The sequence below is a fragment of the Podarcis raffonei genome, chromosome 2 (genome assembly GCF_027172205.1).
Source record: "Podarcis raffonei isolate rPodRaf1 chromosome 2, rPodRaf1.pri, whole genome shotgun sequence".
Lineage (NCBI taxonomy): Eukaryota > Metazoa > Chordata > Lepidosauria > Squamata > Lacertidae > Podarcis > Podarcis raffonei.
In genome coordinates this window covers 115268886-115288493 of record NC_070603.1, presented here as the reverse complement: position 1 = coordinate 115288493, position 19608 = coordinate 115268886, and the positions used below count along the sequence as shown (strand labels likewise).

General features: G+C 48.7%; 2 protein-coding genes across 3 annotated transcripts in view; one reads left to right on the top strand and one right to left on the bottom strand.

The window, feature by feature from the left end:
* Nucleotides 1-3449: 3449 nt before the first annotated feature.
* Nucleotides 3450-19355, bottom strand: GPSM3 (G protein signaling modulator 3). Its single transcript, XM_053379391.1, has 5 exons — nucleotides 19115-19355; nucleotides 11533-11684; nucleotides 10441-10594; nucleotides 5192-5367; nucleotides 3450-4175 (listed from the first exon to the last, which is right to left on the bottom strand). Exons 2-5 carry the CDS (start codon nucleotides 11602-11604, stop codon nucleotides 3954-3956), a joined length of 624 nt encoding a protein of 207 aa, XP_053235366.1. The 5' UTR covers nucleotides 11605-11684; nucleotides 19115-19355; the 3' UTR covers nucleotides 3450-3953.
* Nucleotides 10520-19608, top strand: part of EGFL8 (EGF like domain multiple 8) — a 31435-nt gene continuing 22346 nt past the window's right edge. For both annotated transcript variants that reach the window (XM_053379350.1, XM_053379348.1), the window contains exon 1: nucleotides 10520-10620. The gene's annotated coding sequence lies outside the window, so the exon portion shown is untranslated. The remainder of the gene's footprint in view (nucleotides 10621-19608) is intronic.

Here is a 19608-nt window from a genome sequence, read left to right as displayed (position 1 = left end):
GTTCTTCACAGACATTCTATTGTTTCCTGGCCCGTGGCGAAAGTAGGCTTTATTTCACCCGGATCAAAGACCCAGTTTGGCACACACACCCCATGTGCATTTGCGTACCCACACACATAGGCTGGGAGCTTCCACTGGGGCAAAAAAAAAAAAAAACCCAGCTAGCCCCCCCTGTAGCTACAGCTCTGCCTGATGGCCATACCAGTAGCAAGGAGTGGAGTGTCCTGCACGAAATGTTTTGGTCTTCTCGGCCCTTTTGCACAAAGGTAATTCTGTCCCTGTGCCTGCACACCATTAAAAAAAATGGACAGGAAGTGTGAGACTGCAGTTATTACAAGCTCCTAGTTTTCATGTTCCACAATGGCCTAGAGGGGTGCTTGTACTTTCTGGAGAGTGAGCAAGACTGATGTGCTTTGGGCCTTGCCTCCCTCGTTTTTGTTCTTGTTTTACATTTTTAAGACAGAGGTCTTGTGCAAGGCTGACATTTGGCCATGCCAAAATTCTGATAAAGGGGTCTTGGGAGAGACCTCTGCATTGATACCTTTTAAAAGTCCTTATTCAGTCACACATTTTAAGCAAAAAGCTCTCCTGAACTAGGGTTGCCATATTTCCAAAAGTGAAAATCTGGACACAAAAGTTGTTGGAGGGGCAAAGATTTTTTTTGGGGGGGTGCAAAGTTGTTGAGCTTCTTTTGCAAAATCTCAAGCAACCTGGGTTTTCGAAAATTCAACAGATGAATCCTGGCTGTGTCTGGTCATATGGCAGCCGTATCTGAACAGAGTTGCCAATATTCCAGTGTGCTTTTGCCATGTGTCTGTCCATACTGTTTGGAAACAAAATGGTTTTGCTCCTATAACAAATTGTACAGAAAGAGCAGAGGACAGGAAGGTGTGTGGATAGGCCCTTAATGTTAAAGGGATAAAGTACAGGTTGACATTTTGATGAGGATGCTGATATCGTATGATCAGTTCAAAAAACGTGCATGCGCCTACAACCCTGGGCAAAGTATACCTTCACCTGTAAGCGCCTGACAGTCTTTTTCAGGGGCTAATGGCCACAAGACAGCGGTAGCTTGCCTCGGACTGCCAGTGGCAGGGAATCACATGTGAAGAGAACAGGGCTGCTGCACTCAGGTGGGCTCTGCATGTTCTGAAGAGGGATGTGAGAGGCAGATGGGGCTCGTCAACCTGGGAAGGGAGCCCATTTAGGAGAAGGAAAACTCTGATCCTCCGCTGCCTTGCAGGATATCTATACAGCTGACTGTGCCTCCAAATACCGCAGTAATAAGATCATTAAGTTCACAGATGATACAGTGGTGGTTGGTTTAATCATGGCTGGAGAGGGGGAGGCGGCCTAGAGGAAGGAAGTTGAGCAATTGGGGGAGTGGTGCAGGAAAAACAACTTACTCCTTAACTTAAAGAAAACAAAAGAGATTATTGTGGACTTTAGGAAATGTAAATTGAATATTCAGCCACTTATTATTGAGGGGAAGTGCGTGGAACAGGTCTCAGTGTTTCGATTTCTGGGAATGGACTTGAGAGATGACCTAACCTGGGGAGAAAACAGCAGAGACCTGATGAAGAGAGCACAGCAGAGGTTATATTTTCTGAGAATCCTCCAGAAAAACAATCTCTCAAAGGACCTGTTGATGGCACTTTACCATTGTACCGTTGAGAGTGTATTAACTTATGGTCTGTGTGTGTGGTTTGGGAGCTACATGGTCAGCGAAAAAACAATGCTGTCCAGGGTTGTAAAGACTGTGGAGAGAATAATTGGGTGCACTCTTCCTACCTTGGATCAAATCTATGCTTCCAGGTGCCATAAGAAAGCTGCAGAGATAGTGCGCACCCTGGTAATTATCCCTTTCAGCTTTTGCCTTCTGAAAGAAGGTACAGGGTTATAAAGACTAGGGACTAGCCTCCTGAGAAACAGTTTCTATCCAAATGTGATTTTGGTTTTAAACGCAGGGTAAGGAGTCTCTATGGAAGTATATTGTATTTTAAAATGGGGTATCAGAGTTTGTAGGGGGCTAACCAGGCTGGGATGGCTGGGATAGCAGGCTTGTTGGTTTTTGAATGTCTTGTGTAGATTTTTCAATTTCGTTGTTCTGTATGGGACAATGACAATAAAGATTATCATTTCGTAAGAAAAGGCTCAGGAGTAACCCAACACAAATCCGGAGTCGGGTCCCTAAGACGGTTGGATGGCGCCTCGTACACCTCCTTCCGGCACGTTCTGCAGTCCAGCTGGTGCCAAAATGCCTTGCTCTGCTTTCCTGTGAACCACATCAGCGAGGACAAGAGGGGAGTCTTGTGGTCTGAGCAGCCCAGGACTTCCAGACACGTGGCCCAGTCTTGCACCCCAGGGGAAGTCATGGAGGAGGTGCATTTCCTTTTTGAATCTTTGCTCTTGGTTTTCCTGCCATGTGGCCCTTCGCATCTATCGTTTCTTTCCCCCTCTTTAAATTGTGTGTGCATGCAGAAGCACAAACCGCTCAAGAACACGCAAGGAAGTTTTATTATGATGACCGCACTAAAGCGCAACCGTGCATAAAAACAACAAACTTTTCTTGCAAGGGCGGCCAACCGCTGCCGTTTTATCTTAGCTTTGCAACGCAGCAGCCGGCAACTGCGGCCGTGGGCAGCGAGGGTTTGCAGGTGGGCTGCTGTACATAAGCCGGGCAAAAACCCCTTTTGCAATCGAGTTCTCAGGTTGTGATTCTAAAAATTAAAAAACAGGTAACTATCACACAGATAATATTTGGTGCATTTGCACTTGCCTTTACAGGTAAGAACAAAAAGGGGGTTCTGCTCTGGTGGGATTCTTTGCATAGGCCGACCAGAGCTGCACCCCGAATGTGTAGTGCGGACAGGGATGGCAGGATGGAGGAAAACAGCTCCATTTGTAGAGCCACTATTTTAATTACTACATTTCCATATGATTGCATTACGGGACACAGCGTGGAAGCAGCTAAATAAGACAGTACCCATCACCATTGCTTTATAAAAGATTGGAAGCACGTAAAACCGATCTCTTTCAAAGCAAGCATCAATCAGCTGAATTTACATTTCAATGGCACACAAACACACACACACACACACACACACACACAAACACCCCAATACACCCTGACCCTAATTTTAGAACAGGAAAGACTATGGAAAATGTTGAAAGACTACAGCTCCCATGGTCACTGGCCACGCTGACCAGAGCGAAGTCTGGCAACATCAGGAGGACCATAAAAGATTGCTGTGAGGCTACAGTGTAAGATGGTGGATTAATCTAGCAAAAAGTGGTGGTTCTAACAGCTGGATGCCTCCTAAAGACAGTTCTGGATCTCTGATCTAGAACATCAGGTTATCCACTTGTACGACCTCCTTTGGGGCAGGAATTATTAGCTTCACACATACCTAACGTCTGCTATTTGTTTATCAGTGTGCCCTTCCCCCCCTTTTCTCTGCCCACCTGAGGAAGAGGTAGAACCATAGAATCATAGAGTTTTAGAAGGGACCCCGAGGATCATCTAGTCCAACCCCCTGCAATGCAGGAACCTTTTGCCCAATGTGGGGCTTGAACCCCCAACCCTGAGATTAAGAGCCTCAAGCTGTATCCCAGCAGACTCAGAAACGTACTGACTTTCCATGGCTCACAATAAACATATCAACACTACTGCTTCTGCCACCAGTTCAGGCCATTTTGCTTGCAGACGGGTTAGAAGGAAACGCCATAGATTGCTGAGGACAGAAAGCTTAGCCGGGAATCAAATACGGTGCTGCATTTGAAGAGAGGCTGCTCAGTTTTGCACCCACCCTCTTTTTCTTTCTACAACACAGGATACCTTCACAGTATGAAACTTTTTCAAAGCGGCCCATCTCAGTTTCTCAGTCCATGCTGCCTTGCTCAGTTTAGGCCTGGCAAGGGTTCCGTCTTTCGGCGCAATGTGTCTCGAGTCACTAGAACCACATCTGTTGGAGGGAGGAGTCAGCCTGGGGACTCAGGCACTGCATGGGGAAGGAAGTGTGCGCCCCCAGCAAGGACGGCCCACCGAGAGCAGGAGGGAGAGCCGAGCGCTGGTCTTCCATCCGGGTGCCTTGGGCTTTGAGCAGCAGATCCAGTAGGCCCTGAATTCCTACTGGGATGGGGGGCTCGGTGCGCTGGTCTTCAAGACGCTGGCTCTGTAAGGAAAAGAGGAGATGCTGAGCTCTGCTAGCCGACTGAGAGGCAGCGTGGCGTAATGGTTAGTGTCGGACTACGACTTAGGAGAGCAGAGTTCAAATCCTCACCCAGCCATGAAGCTCGCTGGGCCAGCCGCCATCTCCTAGCCTAATCCATCTCACAAGGTTATTGAGAGGATGAAATGAGCATTGTCCTAAGACAGCTACATCATTTCCAATGTTTAGGGTTTGAGTGCCATAATTTAGAAAGCCAAAACAGCACCACATGCACAAATGGGAGGTATTAGCAAATTTGAGGAAACAACAAGACTTGCAGAAGAACAGGGGAAAATGTATTTGGGGGGGGGAAACACCCTAATGTTTGGGGGAATCTCGGAAACAGTCCATGAGGACTAGGGATATAGGAAGTTAGCAAGGTCCTTTCCAAGTCGTGTTTGTTGCAATCAGCAGTGCTGCAGTTCAGCTGCAGTTCAGCTTCTGTTAAAAATTATGTCAGTTACCTTGCTGTGGCTGAATGTAATGTAATTAATCACACTGTCATTGTGTGATTCCATCCCATTTGCTGCAATGCAAAGAAAATGTCAGAACAGGGGGGAAGGGGGGACGAGACGGACGGGGGGACGACGACCTATTACAAATACCAGTCGTATTAATTTGCCTGAGGCCTTGGTTCCTGACGAGCATGGAAACTGAGGCAGTTTCCGCTTCTTTGTCTGCTTGGAGCAGAATTTGCTGCCGTCCTTAAGGAGGACTGAGCCTGCTCAGTAGCCACAAGATGCTGACTGACTGCTGGGGTGGGGAGGGGGGATTGCAATCCTGAGTAGAAGCACTCCATGCTGCAACATTTTGTTGCAGATCCCGCTGTAGTTGGATTTCAGGATAGGTAATGTTAACCATTCTGGGAACATCAGACGGAAGGGAAGTAACAACATTTTTGTCGTTGTCATCAACATCAAGAGCACGAACCACTAGCACCAACGTCCACTCAGACCTTCTGTGGAGACCTCATCGCTCACCTGATGAGCCAAGATAGTGTCGTAGAGCTTCTCTTCAGAGACCCTTGAGTTGCCCGCACACATTTCTGCAGCCTCCTCAAAATCAGCCCGCTGGTCATCAAGCCTCCGGGCCTGGAATTTGGCCACCATGTCAAAAAACTCCTCCGCTTGGAGAGAGGTCAGCGAAGAGAAGAAGACTGGGAGAAGAGAGGAAAGAGAACAAATTGTGTAGCAGAACAGCCATACGCAGAGGGCAGAAGGATAACACGGAATCCTGGGTGTCAAAGCTTCAGATCCTCCAGCATCACCCAATCAAAACATTAATTGGTTTGAAGCACTCTTCTAGCCCTCATGACTGTCAACCAAAGTTTGGAAGTGCTGAGGTTGCACATCTGTTAAAAACTCCAAGCGTATGTCAGTGGTGGAATATTCGTGGCCCTCCAGAGGTTGTTTGGCCAGGTGGAGAGGCCCCAGGGCTCACAATCTGAGGTCCCCACCTGTGCTCCAGAACGGTTCACCCTACCCAAATTTGTGTCATGGGCACAAGTTAGCATGCACAAGTCTGTGCCACATGAGCCTGTGCTCTGAGACTTCAAAGTACCTACCCACACCCCTGGAAAACTGTTGGTGGAAGCCAAACGTCCCCGTCCCCCCGGGAACCACTTGGAGTAAGAGGATCCTAGGGAGTTAGGCTTTCGGCAACCACCCCTTCAGTTTCCCTGCATCACTTCTTCAAATAATAATAACAATAACTTATTATTTATACCCCACCCATCTGGCTGGGTTTCCCCAGCCACTCTGGGCAGCTCCCAACAGAATTAGAAGCACGATAAAGCATCAAATATTAAAAACTTTCCTAAACAGGGTTGCCTTCAGATATCTTCTAAAAGTCAGATAGTTGTTTATTTCCTTGACACCTGAAGGGAGAGCGTTCCACAAGGCGGGCGCCACTACCGAGAAGGCCCTCTGTCTGGTTCCCTGCAACCTCACTTCTCGCAGTGAAGGAACTGCCAGAAGGCCCTCGGAGCTAGACCTCAATGTCCGGGCTGAACGATGGGGGTATACTGGGGGTATACTGGGCCGTGGCCGTTTAGGGCTTTAAAGGTCAGCACCAACACTTTGAATTATGCTTGGAAACGTACTGGGGGCCAATGTAAGTCTTTCAAAGGAAGGATATGCCCGGAAATCTTTGGAGAAGGCTGCAACATTCTAGTCCAATAAATATTGTTATAAGTTTTCTTTTGGCGGGGAAGGTTAAACCCCCAAAATTAATAAATGCTAGTATTTTGGTTATTTGAGATGTGAAGAGAGAAATACAAGCTGCAGAGGGATTCCTGGGCTAGCCTGAGGTGTGAGCAGAGACTGGGGATTTGGAGGGTTGGCAGTTGTGAGAGGAAAGTGTCTTTAACAAGGTGTGTTGGGAAGAGGAAGGGAGAACAAAGACGAGGTGCCCTTGACTCCAGGGCTGTGAGGAAGACACCCCTCTTGAAAGGACCATGCTGTAAGATCTGGACTCTCTCCCTCCAAACCCAGGTGTAAATATGGGAATAAGCCATATTTCTGAAAGCTACGACAGTCTCCGCATGTCTTCAATTCTCCAAAGGCGCAGAGGCCCTGTTTGAGGGCCAAAACCCCAGGAACCCCGAAGGGATAAAAAGGTAAAGGTACCCCTGCCCGTACGGGCCAGTCTTGACAGACTCTAGGGATGTGCGCTCATCTCACTCTAGAGGCCGGGAGCCAGCGCTGTCCGCAGACACTTCCGGGTCACGTGGCCAGCGTGACAAGCTGCATCTGGCGAGCCAGCGCAGCACACGGAACGCCGTTTACCTTCCCGCTAGTAAGCGGTCCCTATTTATCTACTTGCACCCGGGGGTGCTTTTGAACTGCTAGGTTGGCAGGCACTGGGACCGAGTGACAGGAGCGCACCCCGCCGCGGGGATTCGAACCGCCGACCTTTCGATCGGCAAGTCCTAGGCGCTGAGGCTTTTACCCACAGCGCCACCCACGTCCCTGAAGGGATAGACGACTGCAAATACACCAAATGCCTATTAGCACTGTTATAAGAATTCTAAGGTCTCAAATATAAATTAAATGTTCATAAATGTACAAGGCAAATACATACATAAACCACGTGTCTGAAATAGTACAGGAGAGCAGTCCCGAAGCCATTTTGACTCTCCCAAATTGACCTCAAATGTTTCTCTGCAAGGAGGAAGGAAATGGGAATTCCGCCCCCCTCAATTGCCTTTTGGGGATGTATTTGTGTATGAATAGGGTGCACCTGTGACCTGGAGTCAGGAACTAAAGTATTCGCCATCACAAAAGAATGGCCAGACTGCCCAGGTAATGCAGTCAGTGACTATTATCGGGTACCCTGGCAGACAGGATTTCTGCTGTAGACGGCCTCCTTCTGTGATGGATGTATGATGTTTCAGGGGGTGGTGTCTTGAGCTACAGGGCTGGGCAATTTCAAGAGATATAAGGGCTTGTGCACCATTGTTCTGGGTCTTCCTCCTTTCTCCTGCGTGTGAGGGGAGCACCCTGTTGCAACAGTTTAATAAAGATCATGCATACTTCTCAATAAGACGCCTGCTTCTTGGGAGAAAAGCAATGACAAACCTAGACAGCATCTTAAAAAGCGGAGACATCACCTTGCCAACAAAGGTCCGTATAGTTAAAGCTATGGTTTTCCCAGTAGTGATGTATGGAAGTGAGAGCTGGACCATAAAGAAGGCGGATCGCCGAAGACTTGATGCTTTTGAATTATGGTGCTGGAGGAGACTCTTGAGAGTCCCATGGACTGCAAGAAGATCAAACCTCTCCATTCTGAAGGAAATCAGCCCTGAGTGCTCACTGGAAGGACAGATCCTGAAGCTGAGGCTCCAATACTTTGGCCACCTCATGAGAAGAGAAGACTCCCTGGAAAAGACCCTGATGTTGGGAAAGATGGAGGGCACAAGGAGAAGGGGACGACAGAGGACGAGATGGTTGGACAGTGTTCTCGAAGCTACCAGCATGAGTTTGACCAAACTGCGGGAGGCAGTGGAAGACAGGAGTGCCTGGCATGCTCTGGTCCATGGGGTCACGAAGAGTCGGACACGACTAAACGACTAAACAACAACAACATACTCTGGTTGGCCTCTGTTATTTTCTCCTACTGAAAGGGAACCCACTTAAGGACTCTATACGGGCTCCAGAATACCCTATAAGGGAAAAGGAACTGTTTTTTCTTATAACACATGGATGAATATACTGTCTGTTGTTGTTTTTAAAAGCATTCAAATTAAAACAAAACCTGAAAACTTACAGGGTTTAGCTTGCTCAAGGTGAGTTGCAGTAGCGCTGAGCCAAGCAAATGTCTCCAGCGTCTGACTTCCTCATAATCAACAGAAACTTCTGCAAACTGCTGTCAAGCGCAGTGTACTTTAGCACCTACACACTGGGAGCATCCGGGACAAGAACAAATAGCGTCTCTTTCTTTCTTTTTGAAGTTCAGAAGCTTTTTGCCTATTTCTAAATAAACACCTTCCTTAAAGAAATGAGCAGTTCATGCAAAAAGGCTAGATTTTGCAGACGGGTTTCTGCAGCCTTTCTGAAGTTGAGCCTAATGGAAAAAGTAATTCCAGCCCCCTTCAGCTTAATGATTGATGCAGGGGGTTTTTTTTTGTTTCATGAGAAGTACAGGAAGTATAATCTCGACGGAGTGAATAAGGGTTAGCAAAAGGTTTACAGGATTTTGCTTGCAATAATTAGGAAGTCAGAAAATAGACGCAGCTCATTTTGTCAAACATTTGGTTTCAATCTTGCGCTATACACAGACACTAAAAATAGCCTAAGGGCAGGATCAGGCCAAAATTGTTTTGTTTTGTTTTATAATCCTTTCCTCCTAGGGTTTTGGGGCCATGTACAAGGGCATCTCCCCCGCTCTTCCTCCCTCCCCCACTTTATCCGCACAACAGCCCTGCAAAGCAGGCCAGTCTGAGAGATGGTGACTGGCCCAGGGTCACCCGCTGAGTTTTGGAGGTGACTGGGGATGTAAACATGGGTCACATTGGTGCTACGGTGACACCACTCCATGCACCGTACACTTAAAACACGCGCAAACCACATTACTTCCCCCAAAGTATCCTAGGAACTGTAATGTGTTAAGGGTGCTAGGAACTGTAACTGTGTGAGGATTCTTTGGGAGAAGAAATAATGTGCTTTAAAGGTAAAGGGACCCCTGACCATTAGGTCCAGTTGTGGCCGACTCTGGGGTTGCGGCGCTCATCTCGCTTTATTGGCCAAGGGAGCCGGCGTACAGCTTCCGGGTCATGTGGCCAGCATGACTAAGCCGCTTCTGGCGAAGCAGAGCAGCGCACGGAAACGCCGTTTACCTTCCCACCGGAGCGGTACCTATTTATCTACTTGCACTTTGACGTGCTTTCGAACTGCTAGGTTGGCAGGAGCAGGGACCGAGCAACGGGAGCTCACCCCGTCACGGGGATTTGAACCACCGACCTTCTGATCGGCAAGTCCTAGGCTCTGTGGTTTAACCCACAGCGCCACCCGTGTCCCTTTTTAATATGCTTTAAATAAAAGTTAAAGCAACTTTTAAGTTAAAGCACCTGTGGGAATGCAGGCGTCTCCCGCTTAAACGCACAGGAACGGGTCTGCTAAAATAAAGTTGTTAACCCTGCGGGATTTGACATCTTTCCACAGGGCCTGCAAGACAGAGCTGTTCCGCCAGGCCTTTGGTCGGGGTTCAGTCTGATTGTTTTCTTTCTGTATAAGAACAAGCATTAAAGAGGCCTCCTAGCCCGCTCACAGGTCCTTTATAAAACCATTGGTAACAGTTGGCCCTGGAGAATATTAACCACTCTCAATTTTACCCGTGGACTGCCATCTGTCCAGATTTTCATTTGCTCTGAACTGATTTTAAGATGTATTTTAAGTAATTGATTGCCTGTTTTTCTGTTCTTATGTTCTTTGTATACTGTCTTAGTTTCATGATGTTAGCTGCCCTGACCCGGCTCCGGCCAGGGAGGGCAGGGTACAAAAAAATATATATGTATTTATTTATTATTTATTTGTTTGGGAAAGGAGGTCTCATACACACCATAGATGTGCAGAAGCACATGCCTTCTGCCGAAGAATCCTGGGAGCTGTAATTTGTCAAGCATATTAAGGATTGTAGCTCCGCAAAGGGAAAGTTCCTTTGTGATTTGAATGTGTTTGCCATGCATGTTGTGGATTTGACCAGCGATAGCAGGCTGGTGTTCTCATCTTACCCGCCTGGTCTTTCTCCATCTCCCCCGTAGGGGTGGCTGGCAGAGACCTCCAGGGCCGCGTGGGATCTGTCTGCCGTGTTCTCTGCTTTGGACGCAAAAGAGGACCCGGGTTTGGCAGGAGACTGAGGTCGTCTTGAGAGGAGGCCTGGATCTGCTGTGGAGCAGGAAGCAAGGTTGAAAGTAAGTCTCTAACCTTCCTAGAAAGAAGGTTATGGGGTGCAATGAGTGAGTGCCTTCCAAACAATTTCTCTGAAATGAGAGTGAGGGTGGATCTACACACAGGACAAAAATGCTGTAAATGTCAGTAATCGTTATAAGAAAAGAAAAGAAAACGCTATGGAAAAGCGCAAAGAATTTTTTTGCTCTACAGCGCCATCTGGTGTTGCATGTTTATAACACATTCAAAATGCTGTTTTTTGACTAAGATAGCTGAGTCCTGAGTGTGGTGTGGCTGCCTTGACCAATCATAGACAGGAACGGCTAGGAGCTAGGTGGAATCACAGATCTGTAAAAAAGTGTGGATTTGCAAACACTGGCCAGTTTCTCTTGTCTTGAAATGTTCTTTGGGGCTTCTCAGAAGTACGTAAAGGCATGAAGTGGGCCAGGAGAGCGCCGGCCCGCAATGACGCCCACCTGATAGGTGCCGGAACTGTGCTCCGGCTGAAAAAAAAACACTGGATGTAGACATCCTGTTTTGCTCAGCCAGCAGACCCTCTGGCTGCCAGCCCTTGCTGGATGCGAGTTCCCCTTTTCATTTGTGCTCCTGCATACCTCTTCGTGCTCGGCCTAGCATGCTAATATGGCCCCCTTGTTTCCTAGCTGTCCCGTTTTGCTTTCGATTCTGTTGGCACTCAGCCTCCCAGATTTGTTTTTAGAGGGAACGATAGCGACTGTTGCCATTTTCAGTGGCGCACGTGCAGTTTAAGAATGCGAGAAGAATCTGGCTGGATCAGACCAATGACCCATTTGTTCTCACATCTAAATTCAAGCATGGGGTACCTCTGGCTGGTGGGAACTGTAGTTCAGCAGCACCCGGAAGGCCAAAGGTGCTGCTTGGCCCTTATTCCTCTGAGAGGTACATAAGTCCCTTACCTGTTCTTCTGCGGCTGTTGCGCTGACATCCAGTCGCATCTCTTCTTCCACTATCACATCCATTTCCTCCATCCTTCTTTTGGTTTACTCTCTGCCTGCTGGCTGAAGACTCTTGTGGCCGAATACGCAGAGAAATCGCTTTCCCCCTTGTCCTGGACAACAAAGAAGAAAGGAGATAAGCAGATTCCTTGTCCCCCAAAAGTCTCATCCCAGAATGTAGCAGTTCCTGCTTTGTAAAGAATGGTGGGGTGTTTGGAGAAGAAAATACAGTGGTACCTCGCAAGACGAATGCCTCGTAAGATGAAAAACTCGCAAGACGAAAGAGTTTTTCGTTTTTAGAGTTGCTTCGCAAGATGAATTTCCCTATGGGCTTGCTTCGCAAGACGAAAACGTCTTGCGAGTTTGTTTCCTTTTTCTTAAAACCGTTAATACCCAGGGTGCATTGCTTGAAGAGGTGCAGTTCCGTGCTTCGCAAGACGAAAAGTTCGCAAGACGAAAAAACTCGCAGAACGAATTAATTTCGTCTTGCGAGGCACCACTGTAGTATGCTCCAGCTAAATCTCTAGTCTCTGAGCACTGTCAATTCATAAGAACCGAAGAAAATAGCTCATAAAAAGGTAAAGGTAAAGGTAAAGGGATCCCTGACCATTAGGTCCAGTCGTGGCCGACTCTGGGGTTGTGGCGCTCATCTCGCTTTATTGGCCGAGGGAGCCAGCGTACAGCTTCCGGGTCATGTGGCCAGCATGACTAAGCCGCTTCTGGCGAACCAGAACAGCGCACAGAAACACCATTTACTTTCCCGCCGGAGCGGTACCTATTTATCTACTTGCACTTTGACGTGCTTTTGAACTGCTAAGTTGGCAGGAGCAGGGACTGAGCAACAGGAGCTCACCCCGCCGTGGGGATTCGAACCTCCGACCTTCTGATTGGCAAGTCCTAGGCTCTGTGGTTTAACCCACAGCGCCACCTGCATCCCACAAAATAGCTCATAAGAAGGAATAAAAAACAAACATCAGGAAAGGAAGGGTGGGAAGTCAAGAAGAAACTTTGTATGTTTTTAAAAAAATTATATGATGATAAATGCTTTGAAATATTGTTGGAGAACGTCATATATATATATATATATGAAGAAGACAGCTAAGTTGGTATCAAGATTGCAAGTTCAATCTGTGTATGGAACAGTGGCATATTTCTACATTTCAGGGGGCTGTACCAGATGATCCTCAGGGTTCCTCCCAACTCTACAAAGCATTGCTGGATCAGGCCAGCGGCCCACCTCGTCCAGTATCCTGTTCTCACAGTGGCCAGCTGGGGACCTTTGGGGGGAACCCCCAAGCAGGACCCGAGCACAAGAGCCCTCACACAATTTCCAGCAACTGGTATTCAGAAAGATTTCTGAGTGCCACTGAATGCGCTAACTGAACCCAGTTAATTCATCATCTACGGCCATCAACGTGCACAATATTTTTATATGTTAGCATAAACACCCTCTATTTTTTTCCCTTTCCCCCCAAACAATAGCTCCTTGATCTGAAGAGTTTAAAGCTAAATTTGGACAGCTGGGAGACAATAGAAGGAAGGGGAGGGTCACAGCGGAAGCTGGGCTGTGAGGGCAAGCAGGGCAGTGCCCACCAAGGGCTGCTTGCCCTTGGTCAGCCTGCCCCTGCCTGCCTTCTGACCACCAGGCTGAGGTGTGGCTCGGCCTGCCAGATTCCTCTTCCTCCTCTTCAGATTCCTTAGTGTTTTCCCTTGTAGAACTCAGCAGGCCAGAGGACAGTGATAGCTCAGTGGGCCAGGCACAAGACTCTCCCAACTCCGCAATTCTGTGATTCTTTAAAACCAGAGTAAGTTGGTGCCACCTATTTCTTGCTCAGCCTGCCATTGGCTACACTTATTGTCCGTCTCACCGTGTTCCACGCCATCAGTCCCATGTGCACCAGGTTCCTCTGGGAAAGGATGCAAAATAATTAACGTGGGGGGGCCAACTGACCTAGGAAATCTGGCCTTGCCTGCTCCTGCGCCTTATAGCGGTAGTTCGCTGTGAAGGTCAACAGCTGCACAGCTTGGATTTTATTTCAAAAAGTGTTGGCTTTTGGCGGATTTCCTTAGCTCAGAAACTTTCCTCTTTTTTGGAAAATGTGTAAAGAAAGCTCAGCAACTTTGCCAAATTAAAAACTCAAAAAGCGTTTGTGTCTGGATTTTCACTTTTGAAATATGGCAACCCTCAGTTAAATCACTTCCATGCGTGCCCAATAAAAATAAAGAAACGCTCACAAAACATCAAAGAGAGCAAAATATTGTTATGAGTTCAGGAGGGGGGCGCTAGATGCCCCTAAATGTGTTATGATGTAGTAAAAGTTAAAATTAATCAAGGTTTGATTAAACTTTGCCGAACATGGAAATCGACAGGATTTAGTTACACTCATGAGCCAAACCATCTGGGCAGAGCTAGCTGGATGGGGCATCAGCAGGGGACAAAGGCCGTTTACCTTCCCGCCGGAGTGGTACCTATTTATCTACTTGCACTCTGATGTGCTTTCGAACTGCTAGGTTGGCAGGAGCAGGGACCGAGCAACGGGATCCCATTGCAGGGATTCGAACCGCTGACCTTCTGATCGGCAAGCCCTGGGCTCTGTGGTTTAACCCACAGCGCCACCCGCGTCCCTCAGGTTGTTTATATGTGTCAATAAAACCATATATCATAATGAAGACACCACAGTCTCTGCTGTGCCTCATGCCCAAAAGGAACAACAAACCCTGGAGCCGCAGGAATATCACCCTGCTCGTGGAGACTGGGGTGACGTGTCACAATATCAAAACAAAGCATGGTAGATTAAGATCCAATAGAAAAGACAACAAAAATGGGCACCGAAAGCTGCAAAAATGAAGTCCAATTTAGGGTTGCCTACTCCCCCCCCCCTTCCTGCACTCCTGCGCCTTTTAAGAACTGCATGACGAGCAGAAGCTAAATGCATGGGCGGGAATAAGCTTCCCCTTTTGAATTTCTGCCTGCCATGCAGCTCTTTGGGGCACAGGAGCCTTGACTGGGAAAGCCAGGTGGCGCCACCCCTCCCTTCCTCCTCATTCAGCTACGTCTCCCCTCCACGGGGCAAGAGGTGGGGTGTCACTGCCCCTACCTTGCCTGCTTTGTCACTTGCATCCAGCCCAGAGGGTGGCCCTAGCTGTCAGCTGCCTGCTCCTCTGTGGCCTCAATGCTGCTCCTTGTACAACTTGGCAGGGACGAGGATAGGGACCAAAAGAGCAGGAGATGCTTCTGGTCCTGCCTGTCACTGGCTCTCCCTATTGCCCCATAAGGCGCCACCACCACCCATACCAGACTAGACTTCTCCCCTCCCTGTGGTCAGGCAAAACATGTCAAGTCATAGGCCCGCAGCGGGGAGGGGAGGTTGTTGTTTTCAGTTTCTTCTCCAAATTCTGGTCTGAGTCACAGAGCTTGGTCTGTGTCACAGGACTAATCGCACACAGGCTCAGCCCCCTAACCTAAGTGGCCGGCTGAAAAAGAGAAGAGGGCCCCACAGTCGTTTTGAAAGGGGAATTTCAAACCCGGCATGGCGAGTTACTACACCTGCGGAGAAATTCTGCTTTCCACCCAAGTCTGAAAGTTGGCCACAAGCACCGTTTTCTTTATCAAACCCTCCCCAAAGTTTCCTTTTTTTTAAATACCAAGGACGTAGCTGTGGAAACACAAGGCACAATGGTAAAGAAAAGAGGGTTTCTGGGAATGTGCAAAGTTCACACCCCCGTTGCTGCCTTTCAGGCGCTCCAACCTGCTCCCCCACCCACCCCTGCAATCTGTTTATCTAAAGAAGTGGCCGTGTGTGGCTGAGGGGTGTAAAGTACAATTGGGTCCTGCAACAAAATGTTGCAGTATGGAGAGCTCATATTCAGAGTTCCAACAACATATAAAAAACATCCAAAACACTGGACATTAAAAACTTTCCAATACAGGGTTGCCTTCAGATGTCTTGTAAAAGCCAGATAATTGTTTATTTCCTTGACATCTGAAGGGAGGGCGTTCCACAGGGCGGGTGCCACTACCGAGAAGGCCCTCTCCCTGGTTCCCTGTATAACCTCACTTCTCGCCGTGAGGGAACCGCCAGAAGGCCCTTGGAGGAGAACCTCAGTGTCCAGGCTGAGCGTTGGGGTTTGAGATTCTCCTTAAGGTACTCACTTCTGTCTTCCCACCATCATTGGTTTTTTGTCCCTGTCCCCCATACATGTACATGCACACAAAGGCCACTTTTACACCACTTGAACATTCCTGGGAATTGTAGTTTGTTAAAAGTGCCAAGAAAGTTGTTACGAGACCATTTTCCCCTTCACGGAGCTGCAATTCCCAGAGCGCTTTAGCAATCAATCCCTCTTCCCAGAGAATTTCTGAGTATTGTAGCTCTGTGAGGGGAATAGGGGCGTTCCAACAACTCTCTCAGTACCTTTAACAAACTACAATTCCCAGGCTCCTTTGGGGGAAGCCACAACTGCTTAAAGTGGTGTAATACTGATTTAATGGTAAACCGCAGGTGTGGCCTTAATCTGCATTGCATGCCCACTAAATCACCAGACTGTTGGTGCGGGGTCTCCCCTTAGAGTTTTTTCCTCTAAATATCTGGTCCACTTCTTTCTGCAAACCTCGGGGTTTTCCCCAAACCTGCTGATACTTCCCTTCAGTGTGTGAACTGTGCCGTTTTAAAGATACATGCCTTGCATTCAGAAGGCCTCAGGTTTAATCCGCGCACACCCAGGTAGGACTTGCAAAAGACTCCTGCCATAAATCCAGCTGCTAGCCGGTGTATACTGAGCTCCATGAGCCAATGATCTGACTTAGTATAATGAAAGGCACTTTTCTGTGGCCTGCAGCAAAATGTTGCAGTGCACTTCCGCAGCCTAAAATGATTGTGGCAGTCCAACAACATCCTGAGGGCCACAGGTTCCCCTTCCCTAGTGTAAACACGACCAGGCCAGAGGGACCAAAGAGGCCTAACTCGGTATACGCCAGTTTCCGAGGTTCCTATGTCCGTGCATCAAATTCTTTCAGAAGTGGCGCTCGCCTGAGAGAAAAGTCCGTCGGCAACATGCTCCCATACCCTCCAACATTTCTCTGATGAAAATAGGGATGTCCCATTCCATAATGATCATTTTACAATTTATACTCCACACATCGTACTGGGTTGCCCCAGCCACTCTGGGCGGCTTCCAACACAAATAAAAACATAATAAAACATTAAACATTAAAAGAAAACTTCCCTATACAGGATTGCTTTCAGACGGCTTGGGGTTTGGATAACTCCATACCCTCCAACATTTCTCCAATGAAAATAAAGATGTCCTAAGGAAAAGTGGGGACATGGGTGGCGCTGTGGGTTAAACCACTGAGCCTAGGGCTTGTCGATCAGAAGGTCGGTGGTTCGAATCCCTGCAACGGGGTGAGCTCTCGTTGCTCAGTCCCAGCTCCTGCCAACCTAGCAGTTCAAAAGCACATCAAAGTGCAAGTAGATAAATAGGTACCGCTCTGGCAGGAAGGTAAACAACGTTTCCATGCACTGCTCTGGTTCGCCAGAAGCGTCTTAGTCATGCTGGCCACATGACCCGGAAACTGTACGCCGGCTCCCTGGGCCAATAAAGCGAGATGAGCGCCGCAACCCCAGAGTCGGCCACGACTGGACCTAATGGTCAAGGGTTCCTTTACCTTTACCTTTAAGGAAAAGTGGGACAGTCTAGGATCAAATCAGAAACTGGGTCAGCTTCTCTAAATCAGGGACGTCCCTGGAAAATAGGGTCTGTGCTCAAGGGTTGTTTGGCCCTTAGCAACAACGCCAAGAAGGGTCCTTTGGGAGAAGGAGGGAGAAATATTTTGCAGCCTCAAGGGGACATTCAGCTCAAGCTGCCAGGATTTCTAAATTCTAAATATGGCCAATCCTCATTCTCCAAAGGGCTTCCTCACACATGACACATTTCCTACCCAGAGAGGACACTCCCTGCAGGCCAAACTAGACCGAGTTGGTATTGACGTGGTTTGCCCCTTGCTGCTGCTGTTGTTGTTTTTTAACAAACGACCAATGGGCAGGCAATAGCAGGGGAGCTGATTGCATTTCTTTATTTACTGCACTGCCAAGCCAAACATTAGAATGAACAGATGCTGCAGAACATTCACAGGGCAACTTAAGTGCAGGGCTGCATTCAATTAGCAGAAGCCAATGCAAGGATTTCTGCTGGTGCAATGGGGCTTCTTGCCCCCTCTCTGACCCTGTGCACCCCCTGCCCCCCAAATTGGCCCAGGGTAGATGGTTCTAGCTAGTAAGCTTGCGCTGATGGGACAAGCTTAGGGCTATGATGAATTCTCCCCCCCCACCTGTGCGTCTGCCTTCCCTCAGGGCAGACAGGTCCTTAAGAAGCCCTAAGGAAGATGGGCGGGGGGTACAGGAGAGAGGCTGCCCCACATTTCTTTCAGGCCCTTTACAGTCCCCTCAGAGGCCGGTGAGGGCTTCCCTCGGGGCTTCTCCTCCCATGGCAAATCAGCAGATATAAGGAGGAGGCCCGATTCATAGAATCATAAAATTGTTGAGTTGGAAGGGACCTCGAGGGTCCTCTAGTCCAACCCCTGCAATACAGGAATCTCAGTGAAAACATCCATGACAGATGGCCGTCTAACCTCTGCTTAAAAACCTCCAAAGAAGGAGAGTTCACCACCTTCTGAGGGGCGTCCTGTTCACTGTCAAACAGATCTTGCTGTCAGAAAGTTTTTCCTGATGTTTAGTCAGAATTTCCTTCCTCGTAACTTGAAGCCATTGGTTCCAGTCCTACCCTCCGGATTCGGATCAGGACCGGGTCACGGGCAACAACGTCACACGGTCAAGTTTAGTTTTGGCCATTGGCTGGCGTACACAACCGTTTACACACGACCTACAGGAGGGTGTTATGCTTATTTATGTAGGTGGTTTATATGCCCCTTATTTGCGCAGCAGATAAGAATCTGTGAAAACCCATTAAAATAGCAGTCCATAAAACCACGCGGGCCGTATTCCCAAGCCAGCATCTCCTATCCCAGCCCGTGCTGCCTAGCTGTGTAAACAACACGCAAAACCACACAAGGCCCATCTGTGCGAACCATGCCAGATGCGGCCCTGCGGAAACGCAACCGGACCCACACCTGCACCAGACTGCCGCACATGTGGGAGTTTACACCTGGTGAAGCCGCCTTCCGCTCAGACGGGCCGTTGCCAGGTCTCCAACCAGCCAAAGTCGTCTCCTCTGACCAGCAGCAGCTCTCAAGGGGCAACAAACATGTCGGCCCTCCAGATGTTGCTGGCACCCAGCTCGCATCCTCCCTGCTCATCAGCCGTGCTGGCTGGGGCTGATGGAAGTTGGAGAACCCAACAACATCTGGAAGGCGGCTCCACACTGGCTATCCTCAGAGACAAACACAGCTGTCCTCTCTGTTGTCCTCTTCTCAGGAGATGCCACTTCCCAGCATGGAAGTGACTTGCGCGTCGGAAACCTGTAACTTACGAAGCAACTTTCTAGGGCTCTTTTTGTGCTGGCATTTGTCCTCTGCAGCGCTCACCTTTTTTTGGGGGGGTGTCGGTGTGGTCCCCCCCTCAGATTTATTCCCGCTGTTGCTGACAGTTCCACGTCCCCATTTTCCTTCCTTCCTTCCTTTTCCCCTTGCTTTTGCCCCAGTTGTTTAGTTCTGGCTGTTGTCTTCTCTCCTTCCTCCTTGCGCCTGGACTGTCGCTCGGCTCAGCTGTGGCTACGCCCCTATTTCTACACGGGAAGCCACTACTTCCTGCCTCCGCTGCTCATGCATTTGCTGCTCACTCGCTTTCGCCTCGGCTCCCTTCCCCACAAACCCCCTTCCTTTTATCTCCCCACCCACTCCTTGCGGCTGAGGAAGGAGGCAGGTGCACAGAGGCCTTGCCCTTTACTCAATCAGCCTTCGCTTCCTTCTCAAGAGACAGCAAGACCTGCTGGGAAAGCCCCTTTGCCCAGGAGCCTAGCTCTTTGCTCTGGGTCCCTCTGCAAAGCGACGCTCCGTCTCAGAATCCTGGAGACATTGAA

Coding starts and splice junctions, on each gene's coding strand:
- GPSM3 (XM_053379391.1), bottom strand. CDS start 11,604: ATGGAGGAAATGGATGTGATAGTGGAAGAAGAGATGCGACTGGATGTC. Junction 10,595..11,532: donor CAACAGCCGCAGAAGAACAG/GTAAGGGACTTA, acceptor CCTGCTCCACAG/CAGATCCAGGCCTCCTCTCA. Junction 5,368..10,440: donor GATGGAGAAAGACCAGGCGG/GTAAGATGAGAA, acceptor CTCTTCTCCCAG/TCTTCTTCTCTTCGCTGACC.